Source organism: Periplaneta americana, chromosome 16, assembly GCF_040183065.1.
Source record: "Periplaneta americana isolate PAMFEO1 chromosome 16, P.americana_PAMFEO1_priV1, whole genome shotgun sequence".
NCBI classification, from domain to species: domain Eukaryota; kingdom Metazoa; phylum Arthropoda; class Insecta; order Blattodea; family Blattidae; genus Periplaneta; species Periplaneta americana.
Window position 1 is genome coordinate 156,879,545 of NC_091132.1, and position 26,807 is coordinate 156,906,351.

The window sequence follows — 26,807 nt, forward strand, 5'->3', positions numbered from 1 at the left end:
GTTCTGAGATTTTTATCGAATACAAGACTGGATAAGGTGGCTTAGTTTCTTATTTGACCCGTTTTACTTTTTTTTTCTGGACCCTTTACACCCGGAGGTTTCATTTGTTATTTTATATTTGATTTTACATATTTGACATTTCGGACTTTATAATCCGAATATTTTATAAAATGTTGTTGTTTTTAAAATGTGATACAAAATTTACCTCTAGTGGCCTTTGTTTTATTATTTTATTGGTTCGTTTTTAATATTATCTAGGGTCGTAGAACTGCTCAGTTTTATGTTTCTTGACAAATCACCTTGTGTATAGTGCATTTGTGTACCTCGTTTTACCGTGACAACGTTTTTTAGTGTTTTTAGCTGTCTGATTATTGTATTATTTGTTCTTTGTTTTATGAAGAATTTAAGATAAGAACGCAAATATCCATAGTAGCTGACGAGCCCTTTTTAACTGCTGCTGCTCTTCCTGCACAAAATCGGTAAACTTCTTCACTCTTTGATTTGGGGTTGAATGTCCATCAACTCTTTGTCAAACAGTAATCCAGTTCATGCAGTGGCAAAATCGGAAAACTAAAGAGTTCTTCAGAATTTCTCCAATTTCTAACTGTTTATTACATTCTGATACTAAGTTTAGCTTCCGTATTCATCGCCAACAAAATTTCCCTAGGTGAAATCTACAACCTTTGATTTCAGTATCTTCCCCAGAGTTGAAATTACATTGTGTATAGCTTTTTCCAAGTCCACTATGTGCACATACATGGCTCGGACGCAACTAGTACTGTTACCTTTTCAATAGGGACTCTAGGGACTCAATTAGTGCTGTATCACCTTTAACAACTAGTAATCAATACTAAATTCCATATATTTATCTGACGGGACCCAACTTGTATAAACCTCATAAACTAATACGTTTAACATATAACTCATAACGGAATATAAAAATAAACCGTCGCTGGAACATCTAATCCAAAAGCCACAAAAGTATTCTGAGACGAGAAAGGACTTGTGAAAAACTTCTATAATTGTGTAATATATTTGAGAAAAAGCGACGATTTAAATAGAGTGAAAATATAATTTTGATCTTACGATGTTTGGGTGACGTATATACGTCCGTTGATGTGACATATTAATTAATTAAATACTATTATAGTCACAATCATGCCATGGTATGAAAGAAAAATTTCACAACCTCGAGCGGGAATCGAACCTGCGACTTTTTGGTCTCCGGTCAGGCGCTCTACCACTGAGCTATCGAGTTCGTCTCACGCCAAAGGCTCGGAATTATCCTTTCATACTGGCGACTCTGTTATAGAGTACTGTCCATACCGTCTGATCTTAGTCAGCACTGCTTATGGCTGGAAAGAAACTTTACAAATGTAATCTTCATCTTACGATGTTTGGGTGACGTATATACGTCCGTTGATGTGACATATTAATGAATTAATATGTCACATCAACCCAGCCATAAGCAGTGCTGACTAAGATCAGACGCTATGGACAGTACTCTATAACAGAGTCGCCAGTATGAAAGGATAATTCCGAGCCCTTGGCGTGAAGCGAACTCGATAGCTCAGTGGTAGAGCGCCTGACCGGAGACCAGGAAGTCGCAGGTTCGATTTCCGCTCGAGGTTGTGAAATTTTTCTTTCATACCATGGCATGATTATGACTATAATAGTATTTAATTCAGAGTGAAAATAAATTAACAGCTTCAGGGTAAGGTACTGAAAAAAAGAAAAAATGTAGGGCCTTCATAGGGATTTTTGGAATATTTGTATTATACAGTGAAGTTGGTCAATCTCAATTGAACGGCTCTGTATTTTTTACCATGATCAATGATAACAGAGCCACTAATTATCTGTAATTGAAGCGTTTAGTTTCAAAATCAGATACATTACTGAAACATAATTTTTCAGTATGAAGGGAAAACGTTTGCAAGAAACCAAGATTTGCAACCAATACTATTCTTTCATCATACAAATCCATGTGATGTATTTGGCTTTGGAGCATAACAGTAACAGTTGTAGAATCATATGAAGATATGAAATGTAACTTTAACTCATTTTCGAAGAAGAAAAAAAGTGATGTATCTGATTTTGCAACTACACGTCTCAATTGCTATAATGCGACTACAATTGCTCATTTAACTGCAAGTTAATATTCGCTATCAATCGAGGCGTTCAAATAGCAATGACGTATGTGCCAACTGCATCAATTTTTTCTCTCAATATCTTCCCACACTGTCCTCTATCACCACAGCAGGAATTACTGGTCCATACGTCTTGTAAGAGGGTGAAAATTCTGTTCAAATATACATTATGTCGGTCTTTACAGTATTCTATGGAACGAGAATAGCACTGCCGTGTCTGTTCTATTTGGGCGAGGTACTTAAGTTTGCTCATCTTTATTACAGACGACGTTTAAAATAATGAAACAATAATTACATGATTCTTACATCTATCATACCAGTAATTAAATTATTTTGCACTTATGGTACATTTTTTATGGTAACCATTAAATTTTCATCCAACTCATAGGGAGAAGTGTTTATTTCCGTAACCTTGGATAGTATTAATTCCTTTGCAGTTATAGCATTTGTTATTATAATGTGTTCATGTGTTTAATATGCCCTTACACAATAAGGATTGCAAACACGATGTTTACTCTTTCCCGTAGGTCTATATGTTATTGATGCAGATTATTGTTTCTGCCTCAATAAAGGAAAGTAAAAACGGGATTCTCTAATCTGTCATGTGATCTCTTTGGAATATGTATTATAGGTCTATGTCTTGCTCGTGTTAAATTTTACCGAACTTGGTTAACAGGTCGAAACATGTTAACCAAGTACGGTAAAATTTAACACGAGCAAGACATATAATACATATTCCGAAGTGATATTGTGTTAAAAGTTGTGTAATCAAGATGTATAGTGTGGTCTCTTTCTCAGTAAATGGACTTAAACCTGATGTTTATTCCTTCCAGTATCTGTTACCCTTCATTTGTATCTTATTATAACAGTAAGTTTTCTTTCAGTCTTCTCTTCCCTTACTCAGAAGTACATACGGTGTTTGTTTTCTTAGAGTTGCTTATAAATTAATAGAGTACGTTTGTAACAGTGTTAAATAGACCTAATAAGTGAAACAAGTGATGAATCATCTCGTACTAAGAAGCGCTCAACACAGAAATCAAAGTGTGAAACAAGTGTAGCAGGAAAACAAGCGAACTGTAGGCCTAAAAGAAAGCAGCGCAATGTATTCGGTTCTTTAGTCATAACAGTCCACAATCAACAAAACGATATTTACAGTGATTGGTTAATTGTTACCCTAATAATTAGGAATCATCTTCTCGCCATAAAGCTTATTCAAACTGAATATAATCTTGACCTTATGCCATCTGTCAGACACTTGCAGTTTCTGTGACAAAGTTAAGTGCAAAATTCAAAATATCGATAAAGTCTGCAACAAATGAGTCTTTCAGAGCAGAAGTGGTGTAAGTAAATTTTGGGTAATGAGGTTTAAAGTAAAAATTCTGTAAAATACAGCGCAAAGTAGCAATTAATATGTCCTTCGTGCTATCCACTGACTACTAATAGTTTAAATAAATTGAATATTAATTGCTACTTTGCGCTGTATTTTACAGAAAGTTTACTTTAACCCTCATTACCCATTTTTGACTTACACCACTTCTGCTGTGAACAGCACAAATGTTAAAACTTAAAGCAATTATAATGTTGCATGACAAAATAGTAACTGTCCAAATGGCTGTGTTTATTAACTGTACATAACAACACTGAATAATCTGAGGCTTTGAACGAAATTGGGTTTAAATCCTGCTTCGTAAGATTAACTGGTAGCATTTTCGTTAGTTTCCCAATTGTAAGGTAAAACGTCAGATAAACTAATGGCGAATCCTAGACTCACCTCGACGACGGAATACTTCGCGGTTTATACAGCGTCATGTAATAAGCAATTATGTAACATGAAAGTGGAAAATGACAATGGCTAGTATTGTGAGAGTTATGTCTTCGCTTCCTCAACAGGACTGCCCAATAATGAATGTTCTGCTGTCCACATTATTGCTGTCTTTTTCTGCTGGGACGGCGCTAGCTTACATGTGTGACGTAGGCAAAGTGCTGGTGAAAGAAGTGGATCCAAATGACGTGAGTGAAGGCATTTAAAGTAATGCTCATGTACTGTCCAAATTTCACGAGAGGGTCCCTGCGAGGGGAGTATGGTTCTTGCGGGGTAAGAGGAGACCAGTAACTCAGCGTTCTTGAACGACAGGTGGTTAGGAGTGGTGTCATTGGCCGGCTCGTACAAGCAAGGCTCAGTCAATGGACGGCCGATTCCGAGTCGGGGATAGGTTATAAGAGTGGGGGAAAAACTCGCATTCCTTGCTCGGATCTTCTCGTGAAATGCGGAGTGTACTTTCAGTCATGCATTAGTATCTCCACTGGTGTGCAATCAGTGTGGCGTGCTTCTGATAACAGCTGTCTGTGCAGTTCCTGCAGGGGCCGTGGCTTGCCGTGCTGCTGAGGCCCAGCTACTTCCCAGAAAGGTACCCCTGCTGGCACTACGACAGCACGCTGATCAAGAAGGATGAAGCCGACATCAAAACCAGCGTTCGAGACGCCAAGTGAGATCAAAGACAAACACGCGCGTTAAAATAACAGAAACACACGAGTTCCTAACACAAACACGAAGTAAAACACACACTCGCACACAAACACGTCCACCAGCATACTCAAAACACGCATAGTCACGTGTAAAAAATCATGCGTTCCGCAACACAGTAACGCTCACATAACCGTAGCACACAGAAACTCACTCGTATCCGCAACACATACAACACTAGTATATTTCTAATAGAGTAAGGCCCGTAACACATTTGCAGAGTTTTCGCCAGCGAGAAATGTGTTTCGAGAAAATTAAAAAATTAATAACATGGATTCAAATGGACGTCCACACACTGGAAGAGATTCTCGCTGAAGACAAAAACCTCGCGCGAGTTTCTCGCTGGAATCGGTAGCTCAGCGAATTTTCTTGACACATTTATCAGAGATGTTTGACATTTATACTCTTTATGATGATTGAATGTAGAAAAAATATCACAGGTGGCGATGAATTGTATTGTTTTTATTTGAAAATCAGGAAAAATGGATGATAATTGCAGTCAGAAACTTATCGTACTTGTACGATGTCAGCTGTAAGCCTATTTATATGATACACGGGATGAAAACTATAAAAACACGAAACTTAAAGAAGAAATCTGGAGACAAATATCAGATTATCTGAAAATAAATAGGGTTATACTTTATTTTGATGAGATTTAATAGTAATGATTAAACATTTGAAATAATGTATCTATATGTCTTAACAGTTTACGTAATTTTAATCAGAATATAGCAAAGAATTCTCTTTCATATCATGAATAGGAAAAAACTGTGGTCCATTGAACCTGAAATAACGCCTAAACGCACCATAATTCAAATCGAAACCAGTGTCCAAAACTCGCCCTTATTTTCGTAAGATGCAATGAGATTTTCAGATATTTCTGGCTTTAATCTTAGGCCTACATCTTCTTTTCATAAACAAAATATGTTCATGTAACTCCATTTCCTCATCATCTGAATACTCAGATTCAACAAAGCGTTCGTACGTAATTTGTGAAGTACGACAATATATTTACAGGTTATATATTTAAGTACGAAAATATACGTAAATACATAACCTATAATATTTCCCCGAACGAATGATTACTATAATCAGAAAAAATGCTTTCTGCATGAAAGCAGTGCACAGATGATCATAGCGAGGTGTAATCTGTGACAGCGAGAATTCGCCAAGTGTGTGGAGAAAGGCTCTTCGCCTCTTTCTCGCAACACATTTCTCGCTAGCGAAAACTCTTCAAGTGCGTTACGGGCTTAACACTGCCGTTTCCCCGACGTGATACCGCTGAACTATGGGTATTGCAGTGTAATCAACTACAAGTCCCTTGAAGCTAGATAGTCCTGGAATTGTTCAGTGTAGAGTGGGGAGCAACGGGCGGTAATTCCCGTGGTAGGGACATAAAACTGCGACACGCCTCTGGTGTACGACTTGCCATTAGGTATGTAATGTCCCGTTTGAAGTGTAACGTGCGTGAGGTGGATTGCTTGGTATCGGGATGTGGAGGGGTCCTCATAGCCGGCACAGACCGCGAAGAATTTTTTAGACGTCCTTTTCTTTCGCCCCACGGTGGCAGGCTGACACCGACGGCTCCATAGGTGGGAGGACAATTTGAATTTTCTGGCGTTCTGCTCCCCCTGCCTTAGAAAAAAATGATAAAAAACATAAGACAGTAATAGACACGACTGGTGATCACATGAAGAAGTTTGCAATGGAATCGGACCCTGAGAAAGTAACAGTTAATGTGCCGCCTCCAAAGTTTATTAGTATCACCTTGGACGCAACAGAAAAGAGTATGAAAAACATAAGACGCCCACTCGACGGACTCGTTGGGAAGGTCAACAATGCAACTCGACTACGCAACAGTAGTCTCTTCATCGAGACTATAGGCTATCTCAAAGAAAAGAGTGAGACGCTGTTGAAAGCGAAGTTGATAGGGTCTTACCGTATTAAAGTCGAACGGCACTCTTCGCTGAACACCACGCGGGGAGTAGTGCATACGGATTCTCTAGACTGTGTGTCTGATGAAGACATCCAATTAGAACTGGCGGAGCATCCATGTCCAAGTCTTACAGTTTATTGCGTAACCGGGCCGGACAGACTGTTCCCCTGAGCACTGTCTTTTCAATCTTCGAAAAGCCTGTCCTACCAGAATACATCTTTGTCGGGTACGAGCGTGTCCCAGTTTGTGCGTATATGCCGAACCCAAAGCGGTATTTTAGCTGCCAACGGTTCGGACATACGCAGAAACGTTGCACAAACAATATCTTATGTGCAAAGTGCGGCAATGGTGACCATGGGGATTCCCCATGTCCCAACGCCGAGCACTGTGTGAATTTTTCTGGAGACCACACTTCTAGTTCGAAAAATTGTCCAAAGTATATACTGGAGAAGACGATTCAAGAGCTTCTAGTCCGTGAAGATATTACGTTTTTCGAGGCGCGTAAGCGTATTTTAGATAAAGAAAGAAGGCAATGGAAAAGTCCTGTTCGCCTGTACTACAGAAGGCAACAGAGGAAATTGATGCCACCAAGCAAACTCCATCTCTTGCAGAGATACCTGGGAAGCGAATTAAGATCGCTACCCAGACTTACAGTATGTAGACCCTGCCACTCAGACTGCTGAGTCAGACGACACGTGTGGCCTTGACATCAAGCCTTACGTCCCTAAGAAAATCGCTGCTGTGACAGCAGAGAAAGATTGTAGGCCTGGACGAGTGGATTTTCCTGCTAGGAACCTGGATCTTAGTGTAGTCAGCCGGTGTTGGTTTGGTAATGTGCCTAGCTTGAGGGCTAGCGGAAACTTCATAGTCCCCTCTCGAAATTGAATTCTATAAAACCCAGTTCAATGGTGAATTTAAGTGAAGTCTTGAAAACACGAATAGAAATGTAGTTTACGTATAAAGACCAAACCGCATGGAAGAATATAGGCCGTAAGATCTATAGAACAGGATCTTCAGGCTAAAAATCTAAAGGTTGATGATGATTGATGATGTTGATGATGATGATGATTACAGTGATGATGGTAATACTATTGGCAGTAGTGTAGCGTACTCACCCAGCTGCCTCTGAGAAATGAATTCTTTTAATATACAAAAGGAAGCGTCGATGACAGTTGCTATCTAGTTTGAACCATTTTAATACGCTTTGAATAGGAATGCCGTTTGTTGCTTGTTTCAGGTCTGGGAACTTATTCAATATGACGGGAAAAGCCTACATCGAAAATGGGAACATCTTGAACATCATTTTCGAAGGAAACGGTGAGTGTGACATTATACAAAGATCGTGCTTTTGGACTTTGGCGAAACTGCTTATGAAAATGTTACGGTAAATCAAACCATTTTCCCCCTTAAGAAATGTAAGGAGATAAACTATCAGCCGGGAAATAAAATTTCTTAAAAATATATAATAAATTCACAAGAACAAATACAGCAACATTTTAAATGTCCAAATTATAAGATAACCAGTGTACGCCTGGAAACAGGTTTCGCTTAGCACGTGTGGACAAGTAACGGCCCGCTTAGCGGTGATTCAGAGCGTAAGAGGTCGGCAGTCAGATGTAATTTATCAGCTTAGCTCGCCCACCATCCTCTAATGCACATTTCACATGTTTCTTTACATATATATATATATTAGATACGCGCTGTATTTCGTCTCTATCGATATAATTGAACCCTACACATCTACTTCATTCAATTTATGAGCGACCGATGTCATTACGTTAGGTTTTAGTTTGAACAACTTCATCGTTTTTGAATACGATGTCTTGGGTACATTTGACTGTATAACTTTTGTTAATTAATCCCTGGACGATTGTTCTACTTTATAGCCTATATCATCGAATGTTTCGATAGTTGGGACGCGATTTATGCAACTTTTTTTTTTTAAACTGAGCTGGCATCTCTCACTTTCCGCCTCTTGTACCAGTCATACAGTCGCTGGTTATGTTTACATTGTGACTTTGCTTAGAAATATAGCATCGGGACACTTTTTATACGATTTCTTTATAGTATAGCTAGACCTATAAGAATTTTGAATTGCAGAAATCCTATATATCCATTTGAGTACATTTTCAGGAGGCACAAAAATCTGATTATCTTCGGTCGCATTTGGTATTTTGAAGTGACAATTTTCTACTGAAGCATAGCAGTAAGTTCCAGTGTTTAATATGCATGAATTTTAATTATATATATATATATATATATATATATATATATATATATATATATATATAGTCTACAGGTGTGAAGTAACGGTCAGCGCGTCTGGCTGCGAAACCAGGTGGCCCGGTTCGAATCTCGATCGGGACAAGTTACCTGGATGAGGTTTTTTCCGGGGTTTTCCCTCAACCCAATACGAGCAAATGCTGGGTAACTTTCGGTGCTGGACCCCGGACTCATTTCACCGGCATTATCACCTTCATATCATTCAGACGCTAAATAACCTAGATGTTGATACAGCGTCGTAAAATAACCCAATATATATATATATATATATATCCATGGCGCTACACCCTTTGCAGGGCCAAGAGCGACCAGCCGGCTGCTGGCCTCACGTCCACATGCCGAAGCAGAGGTGGACGATCATCCAACCAGAAGGGAGGTATCGTGTGATTTTACGTCTTTTGTCAGGGGTTCGCTGGGGTGCAGACCGCATAGTACTTTTACGTCTTTATCGTGCTCTTATCCGGTCAAAGTTGGATTATGGCTGTTTTATCTATGGCTCAGCAAATAAATCCAAGTTACGTATCTTAGACACTATCCATCATCATGGAATACGACTCGCTACAGTGGCCTTCCGAATGAGTCGGCGAGAGAGCCTGTATTGCGAAGCGGGGGAACCATCACTGTATCGGCGACATAATGTCTTGTTGTGGTCGTATGCTGTTACGCTCCGCTCACAGCCAGAGCACAATTCTTACGACTCCTTTTACCATCTGTCTCCTTACAACCGATACAGTGAAAATCCACGGAAACTTCGTCCAGCGGGTGTGCCGTCTCGTGAACTGCTGTCCGAGCTCGACATCCGCCTGCCAACAGTTCGCACACTGGAATATATTACCACTCCACCATGGACTATGCGACGACCAATGTTTGACGTAAGACTGAGCCGATGTTTTAAGAATTTTACACCACCTTTTGTTTACAGACTTCGTTTCAGTGAACTTTTATTACACTTTCCAAATTATGCATTAGTTTTTACTGACGGATCCCAAATAAATGATTGTGATGGTTGTTCCTTTGTTGCAAATGGACATATATTGAAATATTAATTGAGCCGTACACTAGTGTTTTTACCGCAGAACTACATGCATTTTATGAAGATTTATTGTTTTTAATTAGACAACCCCGGTGCAGATTCCTTATCTGCTTCGACTCTTTAAGCGCATTCTACCCCTTCTGCGTTGGAATTCTGATGATCCGCTTGTGTTGAGAACCCACGAACTTTTCCACACTCTCCTAACCTCTGATTATGAGAATGGAGTAGTGTGGACTCCGGATAATGTTGGCATTCCTGGAAACGCAGCGGATGCTGCAGCAAGGGACGGTGCTATCAATGGGTCTGAGGTGTATTGGCGTGAGATGTGACAAGATATTAAAAATAACCAGAAACATATGTTATGGTGGCAATGGGAATGAGAACGGTCTGCACAAAACGGAAATAAATTACGGAAAATAAAGAATACTGTTCGCGTTTGGGATTTGTCCACAAGAGCGTCACGACACGAAGAAGTTTTACTCACCAGGTTGAGGATTGGCCACTGTCATCTGACGCATGGCCATCTTCTAAGTGGCGAGCCCCAGCCGGACTGTGATATATGCTATGTTCCACTTACGGTGGAACATTTTTTATTACAGTGTGGAAAATACGACCGTGTCCGTCAGCAGTATGGAATTCGGCCGACTCTACGTGACGCTCTTGGAAGTAATTTTAATTGGACAAGTGCAGTTCTGAGATGTTTATCGAATGCAGGACTTGACAGGGTGGTTTAGTTTTTTTTATTGATCCCTTTTACTTATCCTCCGGACTCTTTACATCCGGAGGTTACATTCCTTGTTTTATACGTATAAGTTTTTTAACCCACTTGACCTTTGGACCTTTTACATCCGACCATTTTAGAAATGCGCCAGATAATTTATTTCTGGTGGAATATGTTTTATTATTTTATTGTTTCTTTTTAAATAGCAGCAAAGTTCTGTGAACTACTCACTCTTATGTTTTTCTTATGCATAACCCTTTTGAAACTGCATTTGTTTGCCTCGTTTTAACCGTGACAACGCTTTTTAGTTCTTTTAATCATTGAGATTATTGCATTGTGTCTCTGTTTTGTGAGGAATTTTAGAAAAGTTACTAAATAGCCATAGTAGCTGACTCGCCCTTTTTAAACCCCACTAACTCCAGTCATCTGTCAGTACATGTATGGAAATTACTCTGTTAAGGGGGCTGTCAAGTAATTGATGTCTGTGTGCAGCATTCACATTGCGAGAGTCAATAGTTACATGTTTAAGTAGTTATAGTGTACACTTCTGACTTATTGTTTTGGTCTGCCCGTAGGAGACTTCTCTGATCGATACCAAGTTTTGGTGTGGAATCCCAAGTTGCAGTACCACATTGCGGGGGCTTGTCCGGATTCCGTGAACAACGAAGGTGAGTAACCGGCATAGATTCCAGCAGGGGCACCAATCGAATGGGGGGATCTTTCCTGATTTTTAAATCTCTTTTTAGGGAGAAGAAGGCAAAATGTATTGACGAAACATTTTTTTACATGAATAAGAATTCCGTTAAATCATATATATATTTGACATACAGTAATCTGCCTGATGCAATCTGCTTGTCGAGGGATTCTGTAAATGTGATGTTTCAGTCAAGATATTACTGCGCACAATTAACTAGCCTACACTACACTCACACATTACATATTAAATTTTCTTAAATACATTTTGATATTTTCTCTAAAATATGGCTGTATTTATTTTTTAAAATTATATCTTACTTCTTTCTACTGATTGAAATGAAAATTATTAAACATATTTATAAACAAATGATTTTTTATTTATCTTGTACAAGTAATATTATAATTTCAGTAACTAATACGGATTACACATGTTGCAATAACTAACATTTTCTTAACCTATTGTTTTAGTAAGTACTGTTTTTAAATTATGGAATTTGAACATTCTTTAATATACTGGCTAGGAAAGGAACCTGACTAATGTTTTTGGAGGGACACACAATTCCTATGGGCGACCCTGATTCCAATATTCATCAGTGTGTCGTACGCCTGACTCCTAGTCGTTCCTCTCTGACGTGTCGTCGACGTGGAGAGAGAGGAAACGGGAGAGACGGGACAAGAAACTGAAGTTTGGTTTTGGGGAGGTGATGATACCATGATGCAGAAGAAAATACTCTGTTGCAGATATAGGTGTTTATTTTAAAAAGTTGCGTACTTCTCTAGCTCCTGAGCAGGGGAAACGGGAGTGCCGTTGAGAAAATTTAGAATATGGAAAGTGTGCCATCTGACTGACTGAAATTACTCGAAGTGGTACTGATTTCAGGACTGACGATATATGAGAAGGGTAACGGAGTGCCTGGGAAGAACTGAAGACAAGAAAAAGAGAGAGTAGCTGTGAAGCTGGTACGAACTGAACAGGATGGCAACGTAGAAAAGAGAGAGAGAACGGGAGTACTTGGGGATGGAGGAAACAGGAGTGGCCTGAAGTTTCACGATGTCAGGGGTGGGGGGAGGAGAGCGAGAGAGATGGAACCGGCTTCGAGGTTAGTTCTCTCAATCGAGGGATCAACAAAGATGCTTTGCGACTTTTCAATAGAGAGAACAAGCTCAGTAGGTGTCGAGGGATCACAACGAGCCTGGCTTCGCGACTTTTCGACACCAGGAGCGTGGAAACGGGCAATCCTTCTGTCGAGGGACCAACAAATGTGCTTTGCGACTTTTCGACAGAAGAGAGGGTTCGAAGACAGGACTCGGGTCGGGCATATTGAGGCCGGAAAGATTCACGGGAAGTAAGTGTAGTGGTGCTCGGAACTATGAAAGGAGAGATGAGATGGCGAACTGTGTAGGGAAGAGTGAAACAGGTATGGGGGCTAGTCGGAGACGGAGCGCAAGTCGGCCCTCCGTTCCGGGGATGATGTACGTGCCGAGATACATACGAACAAAAACTAAGTATCTGCGCCTAAGCGAGAAGAGTGAGTACTGGACGAGGGTAGCTGGTAGCTATCCCCCGTCTGAACCAATGACTAACGCTATCGTGAATTCAATTGAATTGAATTGAATTGAATTGAAAGAGAGAAGTGGAAGGAGAAATTTAAAAGGTACGCAAAACGTGTCCTTGCAAGGGATTCGGGGCTGAAAGAAACTAACTATATGAGCTCCAAGCCTGTTGGCCATTTGTCTCACTCCGGTTACGGTGCTCCACTGAAGGAGCTGTAGAAAATTTTGAAGGGGAAAACCGAAAAAGAACGTAACCTCTTAGGTACCACATACGCGAGGGGAAGGAAATGTGATAAAATTGAGCACGGGCCGGGACGAGGAAAAATGACTACTGTAAATCTGCACATTGGAAGGAACTGGGTCAATTCGCAGTGCAGGAGCAATCGAGAGGACTCGTTTGTTTGCCGCTAGGATGGCAGGATTAATCTTGCATATTGAAAGGAGCTTTACCTTTTCGCAACGCAAGTGGAGTCGAGAAGACTCAGGCGTCTGTTGTTCGATGACAAGCCAGGTGAAGGCCGTCAGAAAAAAACGCCGTGAAATTCTAAATTAGCAAATTGAAAAGTTCCCTGTCCTTTCGCAATGCAACTAGACGAGTGACCTCGCTCGTGTGACAGGTAATTTAAGGATTCTGAACTAGAGCATTTACGTCGTTTGTTAGAAAAAGGGGGAATTATGGGGAAGGGCGTATAGGTCCGTGGCCTATTTCTCTTAGGGCTCATCCAGACATTTGTCTTAATGCCTTAGGAAAACCATGGGAATACCTTAGGCAGTATGAGTTGTCTCAATATAAGAGACTAGCCAATTGGCTTTTAGATAGGAGGTCGATTGATTTATGACTGAGTCTTGTTGAATCGTCTCAAAATAGAAACCAGCCATTTGGCTCTATGGTGACTCAATTAAGAATAGATAGTCGGCAGGACATAGATATTAATTAAATTTAGACTAATTACAGAGGTCATGGGGTTATGAATGCAGGTCCGTTGCCCATTTCTTTTAGGGCTCATCCCAACATTTGTCATAGCGCCTTAGGGAAACCACGGAAAAACCTTAGGCAGGATGAGACGTCTCAATTTCAGAGACTAGCCACTTGGCTCTTAGGTAGAATGACTCAATGAATCGATGGACATATACTAGCCAATGATATTTCCATCGATCAACAAGTGGGGATATTGTTAGGGAGTGATTTGTTCAGCCCAGTTAAGACAAGGTCATTTCAAAGCGGTTCCACTATCCAAGGAGTCTCATGGAGCTGAGACGTCACTACGAATTGAATTAAATTGAATTGAATTGAAAGAGGAGAATTGGGAGGACAAATTTAAAAGGTACGCAAAACGCGTCCTTGCAAGGGGTTCGGAGCTGTAAGAAACTAAATATGTGAGCTCCAAGCCTGTTGGCCACTAGTCTCACTCCGGGTTACGCTGCTCCGCTGAAGGAGTTCTAGAAAAATCTGAAGGGGAAAAACAGAGAATGGACGTACCACTTAGGTACCACATACGCGAAGGGACGGAAATGATCAAAGTGATCACAGGACGGGACGAGGAAGAAATGGCTGGTGTAAATCTGCACATTGAAATGAACTGTGTAATTTCGCAGTGCAGGAAGAGTCGAGAAGACTCGCTTGTTTGCCGTTAGGATGGGCAGGTGTTATCTTGCACATTGAAAGGGGCTTTGCCATTTCGCAGTGCAAGTGGAGTCGTGAAGACTCTAGTCATCTGTTGTTCGATGACAAGGCAGGTGAAGGCCGTCAGAAGAAGCGCCGTGAAATCTGAATCTGCGATTTGAAAGGTTCACTGTCCTTTCGCATTGCGACTAAATGAGTGACCTCGCACATTTAATAGGCCATTTATAGGTTCTGAACTACGGCATTACGTCGTTTGCTAGAAAAGGGGAATGTATTGGGAAGGGTATATAGGTCCGTGGCCCATTTCTTTTAGGGCTCATCCCGACATTTGTCTTACGCCTTAGGAAAACCACGGAGTACCTTAGGCGGGATAAGTTGTCTCATGTAAGAGACTAGCCAATTTGGCTATTAGGTAGAAGGTGATTGATTGTACTACGAAAAACGAAAATCGGAAAGGAGAGGATAATTGGGAGGACAAATTTAAAAGGTATGCAAAACGCGTCCTTGCAAGGAGTTCGGGGCTGCAAGATACTAAGTATATGAGCTCCAAGCCTGTTGGCCACTAGTCTCACTCCGGGTTACGCTGCTGCAATGAAGGAGCTCTAGAAAATTTTGAAGGGGAAAAAACCGAAAATGGACGTAACCTCTTAGGTATCACATACGCGAGGGGGGCGGAAATGTGATCAAAATGATCACGGGACGGGACGGGACGAGGAGCAGATGGCTGGTGTAAATTTGCACATTGAAATTAACTGTGTCATTTCGCAGTGCAGGAGTCGAGAAGACTCTGTCGTCTGTTGTTCGATGACAAGACTGGTGAGGACCGCCAGGAGAGACGCCGTGAATTCTGAATCTGCAACTTGAAAGGTTCCCTGTCCTTTCGCATTGCGACATGAGTGACGTTACACATTTATTCCATAATTTTATAAACTCTGACTGAACTAGGGCAGTAAGTTGTTTGATACAAAAAGGGGGGACTTATGGGTAAGGGCATATAGGTCCGTGGCCCATTTCTCTTAGGGCCCATCCCGACATTTGTCTTAACGCCTTAGGAAAACCACGGAAATACCTTAGGCAGAACGAGTTGTCTCAATATAAGAGACTAGCCAATTTGGCTTTTAGGTAATAGGTCGATTGATTTATGAATTTAGGATATATGTAATTATTAATTATTTTAGAGTATTTAAGGGGTTCATCGGGATATGAATGCAGGTCCGTGGCCCATTTCTTTTAGGGCTCATCCCGACATTTGTCTTAACGCCTTAGGAAAACAACAGAAAAACCTTAGGCAGGATGAGTTGTCTCAATTTCAGAGACTAGCCAGTTGGCTCTTAGGTAAAATGACTCTATGAATCGATGGATATATACTAGCCAATTGGCTCTATGATAGTTCCATCGATCAGCAAATGTAGATATAGTCAGGGAGGGATTTTGTTTAGCCCAGTTAAGACAAGGTCATTTCAAAGCGATTGCACTATCAAAGGAGTCTCATGGTGTTCAGTTGTGACTACCAAAACCTGGGAGTTACGCCAGCCTCCCTGTCCTCCTGTCTCAAGAGTATAGCTAATGGACCTGTCTGGTGTCTACGCCGTAACCTAGGATCATACTGGCTGAGGCCAGATATGAGCGGGTTGGGGTTAGCACGAGCTTCGGCATACAGGTTCCAGCCAGTCGAGCAATGAACTCGTCTACGTGGTGTGTCTAAAAAGTTCGGTGAATGATGTCATATCTGAACGGCAACTTAGCGCACGTGCTTGCGCATGCGCATGGTTCTTCAGAGACTTGGAGAGAATCGATACACACAATGCAATGCATGTGACTGGCAGTGTAAACAGACTGCGACCAGTTGAACGTAGTCAGTGTGAGAGGAAGTGTCACAGCGCAATGGAGCAACGTGTAAACATCAAGTTCAGCTACAAATTGGGTAAGACTGCAACGGAGACACATGGAATGTTGGTGCAGGTGTACGGGAGAGAAGCCGTGAGCAGAAAATGTGTTTACGAATGGTTTAAACGCTTCCGTGAAGGGAAGGAAACAATTGGGGATGAGCCACGTTCAGATCGGCCATCGACAAGCAGAACCCCAGAAATGATCGAGAAAGTGCGACAAATGCTGGCACAAGATCGGCGACTGACTCTAAGAATAATTGCGGAGGAATTGGGCATTAGCAAGGACACGGTGCACACCATCGTCCGCGATGATTTGGGTAAGCGGAAGATCTGCTCCCGATTTCTGCCGCACAAGCTCATAGACGAGCAGAAAGCAAAACGGATGGAAACTTCTGGTGATTTCATTTCAATGTGTGACCAGGATCCATTGCTTCTGAAAACCATCGTCACGGGAGATGAGACCTGGTGCTACCATTTCGATCCGGAATCAAAACGGCAATCGATGTCATGGTGTTCACCGACTTCCCCGCGACCAAAAAAAAAAAAAAAAGCCGTATGCAAAAATCCAAGGTGAAAACACTGTTGATCGCCTTCTTCGACAACAACGGTATCATCCACAAGGAATTTGTTCCTGCAGGTCAAACCATTAATGCTGCATTTTACCAGTCCGTTTTGAACCGATTGCTACAGCGTATTCGGCGGGTTCGGCCAGAGTTGCACAAGACTGGAAAATCGATGCTGCTCCATGACAATGCCCTTGCACACTGTGCGATCCGTGTTCGCCAATTCCTGGCTCAGAAGATGGTAACTGTTCCTGAACACACTCCGCACTCCTCTGATCTCGCCGCCTTCAAGCGGGGAAACAGGAAAAATCCGCAGGATCCAGATCAGGGGAGTACGGAGGATGCTCAAGAACAGTTATCATCGTCTGAGCCAGGAATTGGAAAAGTTCGGTGAATGGTATCAGAAAGCAAAAAAGCAAAAATACAAACAAATTTTCTTTATTGCCCTTCAAAATAGTCGCCACCCGCTACAACACACTTTTGACAACGTTCGTACGGCTTCTGGAAACTATCAGCAAAAGCCTCCTGTGGAATCGATCGCAGAACGGCTGTCACACGATCTTTGATGGCATTCACATCCGCAAAACTTTCACCTTTCATGCCCGCCTTCAAGCTGGGAAACAGGAAGAAGTCCGCAGGAGCCAGATCAGGGGAATACGGAGGGTCATTGTCATGGAGCAGCATCCATTTGCCAGTCCTGTGCAACTCAGGCCGAACCCGCCGGGTACGCTGTAGCAATCGGTTCAAAACGGACTGGTAAAATGCAGCATTAATGGTTTGACCTGCAGGAACAAATTCCTTGTGGATGATACCGTTGTTGTCGAAGAAGGCGATCAACAGTGTTTTCACCTTGGATTTTTGCATACGGCTTTTTTTTTTGGTCGGGGGGAAGTCGGTGAACACCATGACATCGATTGCCGTTTTGATTCCGGATCGAAATGGTAGCACCAGGTCTCATCTCCCGTGACGATGGTTTTCAGAAGCAATGGATCCTGGTCACACATTGAAATGAAATCACCAGAAGTTTCCATCCGTTTTGCTTTCTGCTCGTCTGTGAGCTTGTGCGGCACAAATCGGGAGCAGATCTTCCGCTTACCCATATCATCGCGGACGATGGTGTGTACCGTGTCCTTGCTAATGTCCAATTCCTCCGCAATCAATCTTAGAATCAGTCGCCGATCTTGTGCCAGCATTTGTCGCACTTTCTTGATCATTTCTGGGGTTCTGCTTGCCGATGGCCGACCTGAACGTGGCTCATCCTCAATTGTTTCCTTCCCTTCACGGAAGCGTTAAAACCATTCGTAAACACATTTTCTGCTCACGGCTTCCCTCCCGTACACCTGCACCAACATTCCATGTGTCTCCGTTGCAGTCTTACCCAATTTGTAGCTGAACTTGATGTTTACACGTTGCTCTATTGCGCTGTGACACTTCCTCTCACACTGTTTACGTTCAACTGGTCGCAGTCTGTTTACACTGCCAGTGTGTATCGATTCTTCCCAAGTCTCTGAAGAACCATGCGCATGCGCAAGCATGTGCGCTAAGTTGCCGTTCAGATATGACATCATTCACCGAACTTTTTAGACACACCACGTATGGTTGCAAGTCTAGTTCAACATAGAATTTTCTTCTCGAGGCGACTCGGAGGAGATGAGTAATGAGTCGAATCACCTGGTTTTGGATAACTTGGAGTTTACGGAGATGGGACCCTGCCGCAAACCCCCATGCGGGTGCGGAATAGGTAATGACTGAGCGAAGTGAGGGCCTTATACATGGTAAGTCCTACCCCCAGGTTGTCAGGAGTTAAGGCCGCCAGAATGGGATCGTGTCTATCTATCAGCCCGTTGGCCTAACGAAGAAGGGATTGGATGTGATCTCGGAAGATGAGATGAGAGTCCATAATGATCCCTAAATAGTTAATTTGGTTCATCCACGGCATTTCTTGTACGAAAAGTGTGGGTGATGGTGGTATGTCTTCAAGCCTCGCTCTTAGTGAAAAGAGTATGTCCTGACATTTCTCTACATTGACCTTGATTCTCCTGTCGTGGAACCACGGCTGTAGGTGATCTAAGATCGACTGCATTCTATGGGACGCTAATCTATATGTTTTGCCCTTTGCCAAGAGGGCAGTGTCGTCTGCATAGATATACAGATGACTACTTCTGCCGTGGATATAGCGAAACGGGAGGTCATTAATGAATATATTGAAAAGTATGGGACCGATAATGGAACCCTGTGGGACTCCTGCTTGAATTTCATGGGGGGTGGAGAAACTAGGGCCTACACAGGTTTTGAATGTACGGCCTCGGAGGTAGTTAGAAATGAGGCGTATCATTCCATCTGGGACTCCCATGCCCAGTAACTTAACGAGGAGCCCCTCATGCCAAACCTTGTCGAATGCTCGCTCGATGTCTAGGTAAGCTGTAGCCACTTCACGCTTCGTGCTCATAGCCCAGGTAATGTCCTCCGTCATGCGGAGTGCCTGGAGTACAGTGGAACGACCAGGATGGAAACCGAACTGCTCGTTCCTGATTTGGGGCAACACTACTTCAGCGAGGCGTCTATGTATGACCCGCTCCGCCAGTTTGCTGAGACAACTGAGGAGACTAATAGGCCTATAGTTGTTTGGATTCGTCTTATCCTTTCCGGGCTTTGGAAAGAGAACTACGTGAGCCTCTCTCCAGGGAATGGGATAGTGATCGGAAGCCAAGATGTTATTATCTCTGCTATGATTGTACTACGAAAACGAAAAATCGAAAGAGAATTGGGAGGACAAATTTAAAAGGTACGCAAAACGCGTCCATGCAAGGGGTTGGGGGCTGTACAAAACTAAATATGTGAGCTCCAAGCCTGTTGGCCACTAGTCTCACTCCGGGTTACGCTACTCCACTGAAGGAACTCTAGAAAATTTTGAAGGGGAAGCCGAAATTGGATGTAACCTCTTAGGTACCACATACGCGAGGGAGACTGAGATTTGATCAAGTGATCACGGAACGGGGCGAGGAAGAGTTGGCTGGTGTTTGCCGTTAGGATGGCATGACGCTGTCATCTGTTGTTCGATGACAAAGCATGTGTAGGCCGTCGGAAGAAGCGCCTTGAAATCTAAATCTGCAATTTGAGAGGTCCCTGTCCTTTCAAATTGCGACTAATTGAGTGAACTCGTATATTTAATAGACAATTTATAGGTTCTGAACTAGGGCATACGTCGTTTATAATAAAGGGGAATATATATGGGGAAGGGCATTTAGATCCGTGGCCCATTTCTTATAGGGCTCATCCCGACATTTGTCTTACGCCTGAGGAAAACCATGGAATACCTTAGGCAGGATGAGTTGTCTCATATATAAGAGACTAGCCAATTTGGCTGTTATGTAGGAGGTGATTGTTGTCATGAGCCTTGTTGAATCGTCTCACTTTCGAGACCAGCCATTTGGCTATAAGATGGCTCAATTACGAAGAGGGGGGAGAGATGTAATTGTTAATTAATTTAGAGTAATTAGAGAGATTCATGGGGATATGAGTGCAGGTCCGTGGCCCATTTCTTTTAGGGCTCATCCCGACATTTGTCTTAGCGCCTTAGGAAAACCACGGAAAAACCTTAGGCAGGATGAGATTGTACTACGGCAGCTGGGCCGTCTTATATACCCCTCTCGGAGGGGACGCCAATCAACCCCTTCTTTGTTTGGCTGTTGACGTCATGCGCGTGGCTTTCCTGAGTTCATTCGCTTCTGCTCTTACTCTCTTACGCCGCGTGGCAAGCAAATAGTCGGCGGCGGTTTCTATCTTCTTCTAAGCGCGCAAAGAAAAAGAAAGTGCGCGGGCGTATTTCCCTGTTTGCTCAAAGAACGAAACTAAGTATACTGCACGGGCATAAAAGATGATATGCACAACAAGTGGGTTGAATTCTACACGTGGACCCCATAACGCCATTCTCGACTTGAGTATACTATATTACATGGATCCAATACCGCTACGCCTAAATCAAATATTGAGCACGTTGATTCAATAACTATGTTCAAATAAAGTATTTATCACGTGGTCACAGAGCGGGTTTGGTGTGGTTAAATTTGGATGTTTGTGAGACTCACAAAATTGTCCTTTATCTGTTGAAAAGGAATCTTGGAAAGGAGACTGTAAGGAGACAGAACAGTTTGGAAGAAAGTATCTACGGCGAAATAGGGATCGGTAGCATGTCTTGAGCTCATAAGGAATAGAGAATACTAACAAAAAACTGGAATGTTCCTCTTCAAGGCGAGACAGCTTAGAAGATCTACTTTACTTTACTCTCTAGCATACTGTAAGTGGTATATAGACAGACAGAAAATTTAGATGCAACACGGCAGAATTGTAAAATAGGGCTATGTTGCATAAGGCAATTCAAAAATTACTTAAATTGTAAAGGATTATAAAATATATGACAATATATTGGGGTAAAAAAGGAGAAAACATCACTGTGCTGGATATACATTTGAGAATGGTTCTTACAAAACATTTGGAATACGTACGTCGTTCTCTTGTTTATTTCTGATTATTTCTGCGACACGTAGAATAGCAGTTTGAAGACAATATCTTGGAATATTTCAGAATTTTTTTTTTTTATTGATAGCATCTTTCTCAGTTTAAAACGCGTTCTTTAAGTAAACCCAAAATAAAAAATCTACCGGATTCAGATCTGCAGATCGCGGAGACTGTTTTCCTCGAAAATGTCTGCTGACGACGATCGTGAAAGATTAGTGTAGGCCTAATTAATTATTTTACAGGGTGTAAATTTGGTGCAGTGCGCCATTTCTCATTAAGATCATAATATTTTCTGCTTATCGTTTTCTTTGAGGGTGAATGCTGATTTTAGTTTAAATTAGTAGGTAGATAATAAAATGTATATGATTATGTTTCGTGACCAGAATATTGTACGAAATGGAACTATAAAAATTGGAGATTTATCCTTCAAAGAAGTGGAAAAATTCAAATATCTTGGAGCAACAGTAACAAATATAAATGACACTCGGGAGGAAATTAAACGCAGAATAAATATGGGAAATGCCTGTAATTATTCGGCTGAGAAGCTTTTGTCATCTAGCTTGCTGTCAAAGAATCTGAAAGTTAGAATTTATAAAACAGTTATATTACCGGTTGTTCTATATGTCTGTGAAACTTGGACTCTCACTTTGAGAGAGGAACAGAGATTAAGAGTGTTTGAGAATAAGGTTCTTAGGAAAATATTTGGGGCTAAGAGGGATGAAGTTAAATGGGAATGGAGAAAGTTACACAACACAGAGCTGCACGCATTGTATTCTTCACCTGACATAATTAGGAACATTAAATCCAGACGTTTGAGATGGGCAGGGCATGTAGCACGTATGGGCGAATCCACAAATGCATATAGAGTGTTAGTTGGGAGTTTGAGGGAATAAGACCTTTAGGGAGGCCGAGACGTAGATGGAAAGATAATACTCGTATTAAAATGGATTTGAGGGAGGTGGAATATGATGGTAGAGACTGGATTAATCTTACTCAGGATATGGACGAATGGCGGGCATATGTGAGGGCGGCAATGAACCTCCGGGTTCCTTAAAAGTCAGTAAGTAAGTAAGTAAGGTACGTACTAAAATGTTTTCTTAGAATTCTCCAAGCTGCGCTGTTAGGTAGCCTTTACATTGTAAGATATCTGGATAGTCAACACTTCGACTCCCATAATAATTATAGAGTACCGTATTTATTTAGTTGTCTGATGCTCCTCTGTAGCTGTCACTTTAGTGTTCATTACCTTCGGTCCTTTTACCGGTACGTGCATAGAATCAGCTTCCTTACACCTCCTGACTGAATATTTGCAATTACGAATGGAACTTGGCCCTTCTCTGAAATATTAAATTTTCTACATTTCCCCAGATTTTAAGAAAGATTCATAATGCTTTCATAGGAAGACTTTACCAGCTGAATCCTAATATTTATTTTAGTGATTGAAACTTCCAACTTCTCCTAATAGTGCTTTAGGCCTACCAATAACCATTAATATTTATTCAATAAAATGGCAACCATGGAAACGCAAAAAAAAAACTGACAACAAACAGAAAACCCATTGTTTGCCCAAGTGAGTGACTTCTTTTTTATCACATAGAAATATTACAATATATTGAAAACAGTTTATCGTTTGAAGACTCTTTTGAATGAATTTGCACTTCCTTTTGTACGTTTAATATCTTCCATCTGAAGCACAATTATCAAAACACTCGAAAACTAAAGAGTATTCTCTCTCTGTGAGATAATCGATACACTACAATTTACATTACAGTACATGAAAATGTATAACACATTTTATTAAGAGAAAAACTAAAATCAAGGATGTCATAAATTATATAAACATGCATTTTCGTTATGATATTCTAACAGCTTCATATTTTCCTTTGCTTAATTTGTAATTAGTCTTCACATTTTTAATGTACTTTAGTTCCAGATCTATCAATTATATTTCAGATTTTCTCTATACTTTAGCAACTATAGTCTAACAATTACTTATTTTTTATGATTTTAATATGACAACGTTCCTTAATCCGTGTTCGCTTTTAGCTTATGGTATTGTTTGTGTTTTTGTTTTTGGAAGAATTTTAGATAAGGGCGCAAATATTCATAGTAGCTGACGCGCCCTTTTAAAACTTCACTAACTAACTTTAGCATCTAATCAGTCGTTATATATTGCCTTTTGCAGTACGGGTATATTTTCCTTTCCAATCAGTCAATCATATTTTTTATTTTGTATACTTTAGGACTTAGTATCTAAACAGAGAGCAACAAGTTATGGATCAGAGGATAGGCTTTATAATGCACGGGGAGTTAATACAAAATTCTGCAGTTGCAACCTTTCGTATTATCATTGACGACTTTCTGTATGTTTTCGCGTTGAAAACAGCTTAAAAGCTGTTATGTTGAAAGAATCACTATTTCTATGTCCCATCCAAGTTTGTTCCAAAGAGGAGCGGCAGTTACCTTTCACGATTGGAGATAGGACGATGTACATATAGGCCTATGCTTCCACAGAAAGTAGTTCCCAAATTGATCGTAATATTTGTGTCATATAACAATAAAAATATTACAACGAAGTGATACATGAATGTATTTAATTTAGCCTATTTATTTATAAGTTTTGAATCATGTTATAATCTAATGCAAATAATAACTCCAAAGCCACACCACACATTAGAAATTGAAAACAACAAATCCATAAATTTTCTAGACATCACAATAACAAAAGTAGACAACAAACACACATTCAAAGTATACAGAAAACCCACAACAACAACAACAACAACAACAACACACATACACAACACGTCCAACCACCCCACCCCACACAACACAAACAAGCTGCATTCCGAACAATGATACACAGACTACTCAACATACCAATGAACCAACAGGATTACAACGAAGAACTAAACACAATCAAATAAATAGCACAGGAAAACGGATACAACGCCAACATAATAGACAACATAATACGTAAGACAAAACAAAACCAAAAAAAAAAAACACAGAAGAATACAACACAAACACAAGAACAAAAAATACATCACACTAACCTACGAAAACAAAAACACACATAAAATTGCAACCTCATTCATGAAATTAAATTACAACATCGCATACAGAAAAAATAACACTCTACAAAAACATCTCAACGCACAAAGAACACAAACAAACAAATACAACCACACAGTCGTTTACAAACTCAAATGTAACACCTGCAACAACTTGTACATAGGACAGACAGGCAGATTTTAAATACGTTACAAAGAACACATCATAGCCATAACAAAATTACAAAACACCTCCACATATGCACATCACAAATGCCAACCACACCTACAGAGACATCAATACACACATGGAAATACTGCACATCCAACCAAAAAGCCAGAAACTCAACACACTAGAACAATATGAAATATACAGACAGACGAAAATACACCCCAATGATATTCTCAACACACAGCTCAATTTCAAAACACATACATTCTTTGGCTCTACACTACGAACGCACCCTCACAGGAAACAAGAGGCGCCAAGACCAACAACGGCCAGTTCTGAAGATAGGTCCAAAACATGTTAACAAGGTACTTTAAAATTTAACATAAGAAAGTTCTTATCATACATATTCCGAAGTGATACAGTATTAAAAGTTGTGTAATCAAGATGTACAAATAATAACGTTAGGTACTGGATGTGATTTGTAATCAAGCAGATACTGTTCTACACATGAATTTAATAGAATATCATACGCAGCAAACGTATTATTAGTTCATCCCTATGACTAAGCGATCATGATGTAGGTCCACACAACAAAAGCCTTTTGTTATTATTACGCGTATTAGGAGCTGTGGGCGCTTTGACTGCACTTGTAAGCCTTTTTTACTTTTTCTTCTCAGCACGACTCTTCTTCACAGCGTAGGAACAATATCACTTTGAAACTCACACAAATAACATTTTAGGTCTTTATTTAAACCCTCGATTCAAAATGTAACCTCGGAGGACTGCTCAAATTATTTTTAACACTTAATAAATTTAAGGAAGACGATTTACTTTGTAACCTGGACGGCATGGCTGACATCGTAGTAGAGCAGCTCTAGTACGAGGAACTGGGCGAATAAGAAGGTTCCTTTTCGGCTATTGAACAACTGCAGGAGTCTCAATGGGGCAGGCCTATGCATATTAAAGCTAAAAATAAATTGAGTGATTATCTTCGTATGTTAAAACTTGCGAGGTCACCGCAGATTACACAATGCACATGTCTAAGCGTTGCATGTACGTCGACAATATACAATTCGGCCGACTCTTCGTGACGCTCTTGGAAATGATTTTATTGTATTAATGCAGTTTTGAGATTTTTATCCACTACATGACTTGACAGAGTGATTTAGTTTTTTATTGGCCCGTTTTACTTATCCTTCGGACCCTTTACATCCGGAAGTTACTTTTGTTGTTATATATATTTAACATAGGCCTACTTGATATTTCGGACATTTACATCCGGATATTTTATAAAATTTTATTTTTTGAAATGCGCCAGGTAATTTATCTCTTGCGATATGTTTTATTATTTTATTGTTTCTTTTTAAATGTAATATAAGTTCTGAGGACTGCACTTATTTATAATTTCTTAAGACTAATTGCATTTGTATACCAGTTTTTTATAGTGACAGCGTGTTTAGTCTTGTGTTAGCAATCAGCCTATTTTATTGTTAATGTTTTTTGTTTCTGAAGAAATTTAGATAAGGGCGTAAATAGCCAGAGTAGCTGACACGCCCTTTTTAAACCCCACTACCAAGTAGGGGTGTCCACGGAAGTAATAGAGTGCGTAATGTTAATCTGAACACGTAACACCTGCCATAAAACTCTTATGTTCAATCCACAAGGCCACGTCCAATAAGACCAGTAAGCGTGGCATGTTTGTTTCAGAGATGGTCTGGGTAGCTTTCCGCACGTGGAAACCAGATAAGGCTGCGATGGAAGCCGCTTTGGAGGACCTCAAGAAGACCGGGCAGGATGTCAAGAAATTCGCTTACGAATGCCCGGAATCATCTAACTCTTAAGAAGCAACTAATACATAGTTATCTGTATGGAAAATAAATTGCCGGTGTGAGCTTACTCTTCTTTCTTTAATGCTTGTCCAAATACGTTAGAATTATTTCAATCCCAATCCTAATTCAAAAATAAAATAAGAATATTTTACCATGACAGTACACCAGAAATAATTCTGCGAGGTTATTGAACGTCAGATGGGAATTATTAAATAATTATTAGGCATTGCAATTCGGGTGGACATCTGAGGACAGTATGTTAAAG

General features: G+C 40.7%; 1 protein-coding gene across 1 annotated transcript in view; it reads left to right on the plus strand.

Moving 5' to 3' along the window:
- The window catches only part of LOC138716492 (uncharacterized), a 34,171-nt gene extending 7,572 nt beyond the window's left edge, over positions 1-26,599 (plus strand). Inside the window, exons 2-6 of the mRNA XM_069849636.1 lie at positions 4,038-4,157; positions 4,500-4,633; positions 7,845-7,924; positions 11,220-11,312; positions 26,421-26,599. Coding sequence (XP_069705737.1) covers positions 4,050-4,157; positions 4,500-4,633; positions 7,845-7,924; positions 11,220-11,312; positions 26,421-26,554 — 549 coding nt within the window. The 5' untranslated portion in view covers positions 4,038-4,049 and the 3' untranslated portion in view covers positions 26,555-26,599. The remainder of the gene's footprint in view (positions 1-4,037; positions 4,158-4,499; positions 4,634-7,844; positions 7,925-11,219; positions 11,313-26,420) is intronic.
- Positions 26,600-26,807: the final 208 nt, after the last annotated feature.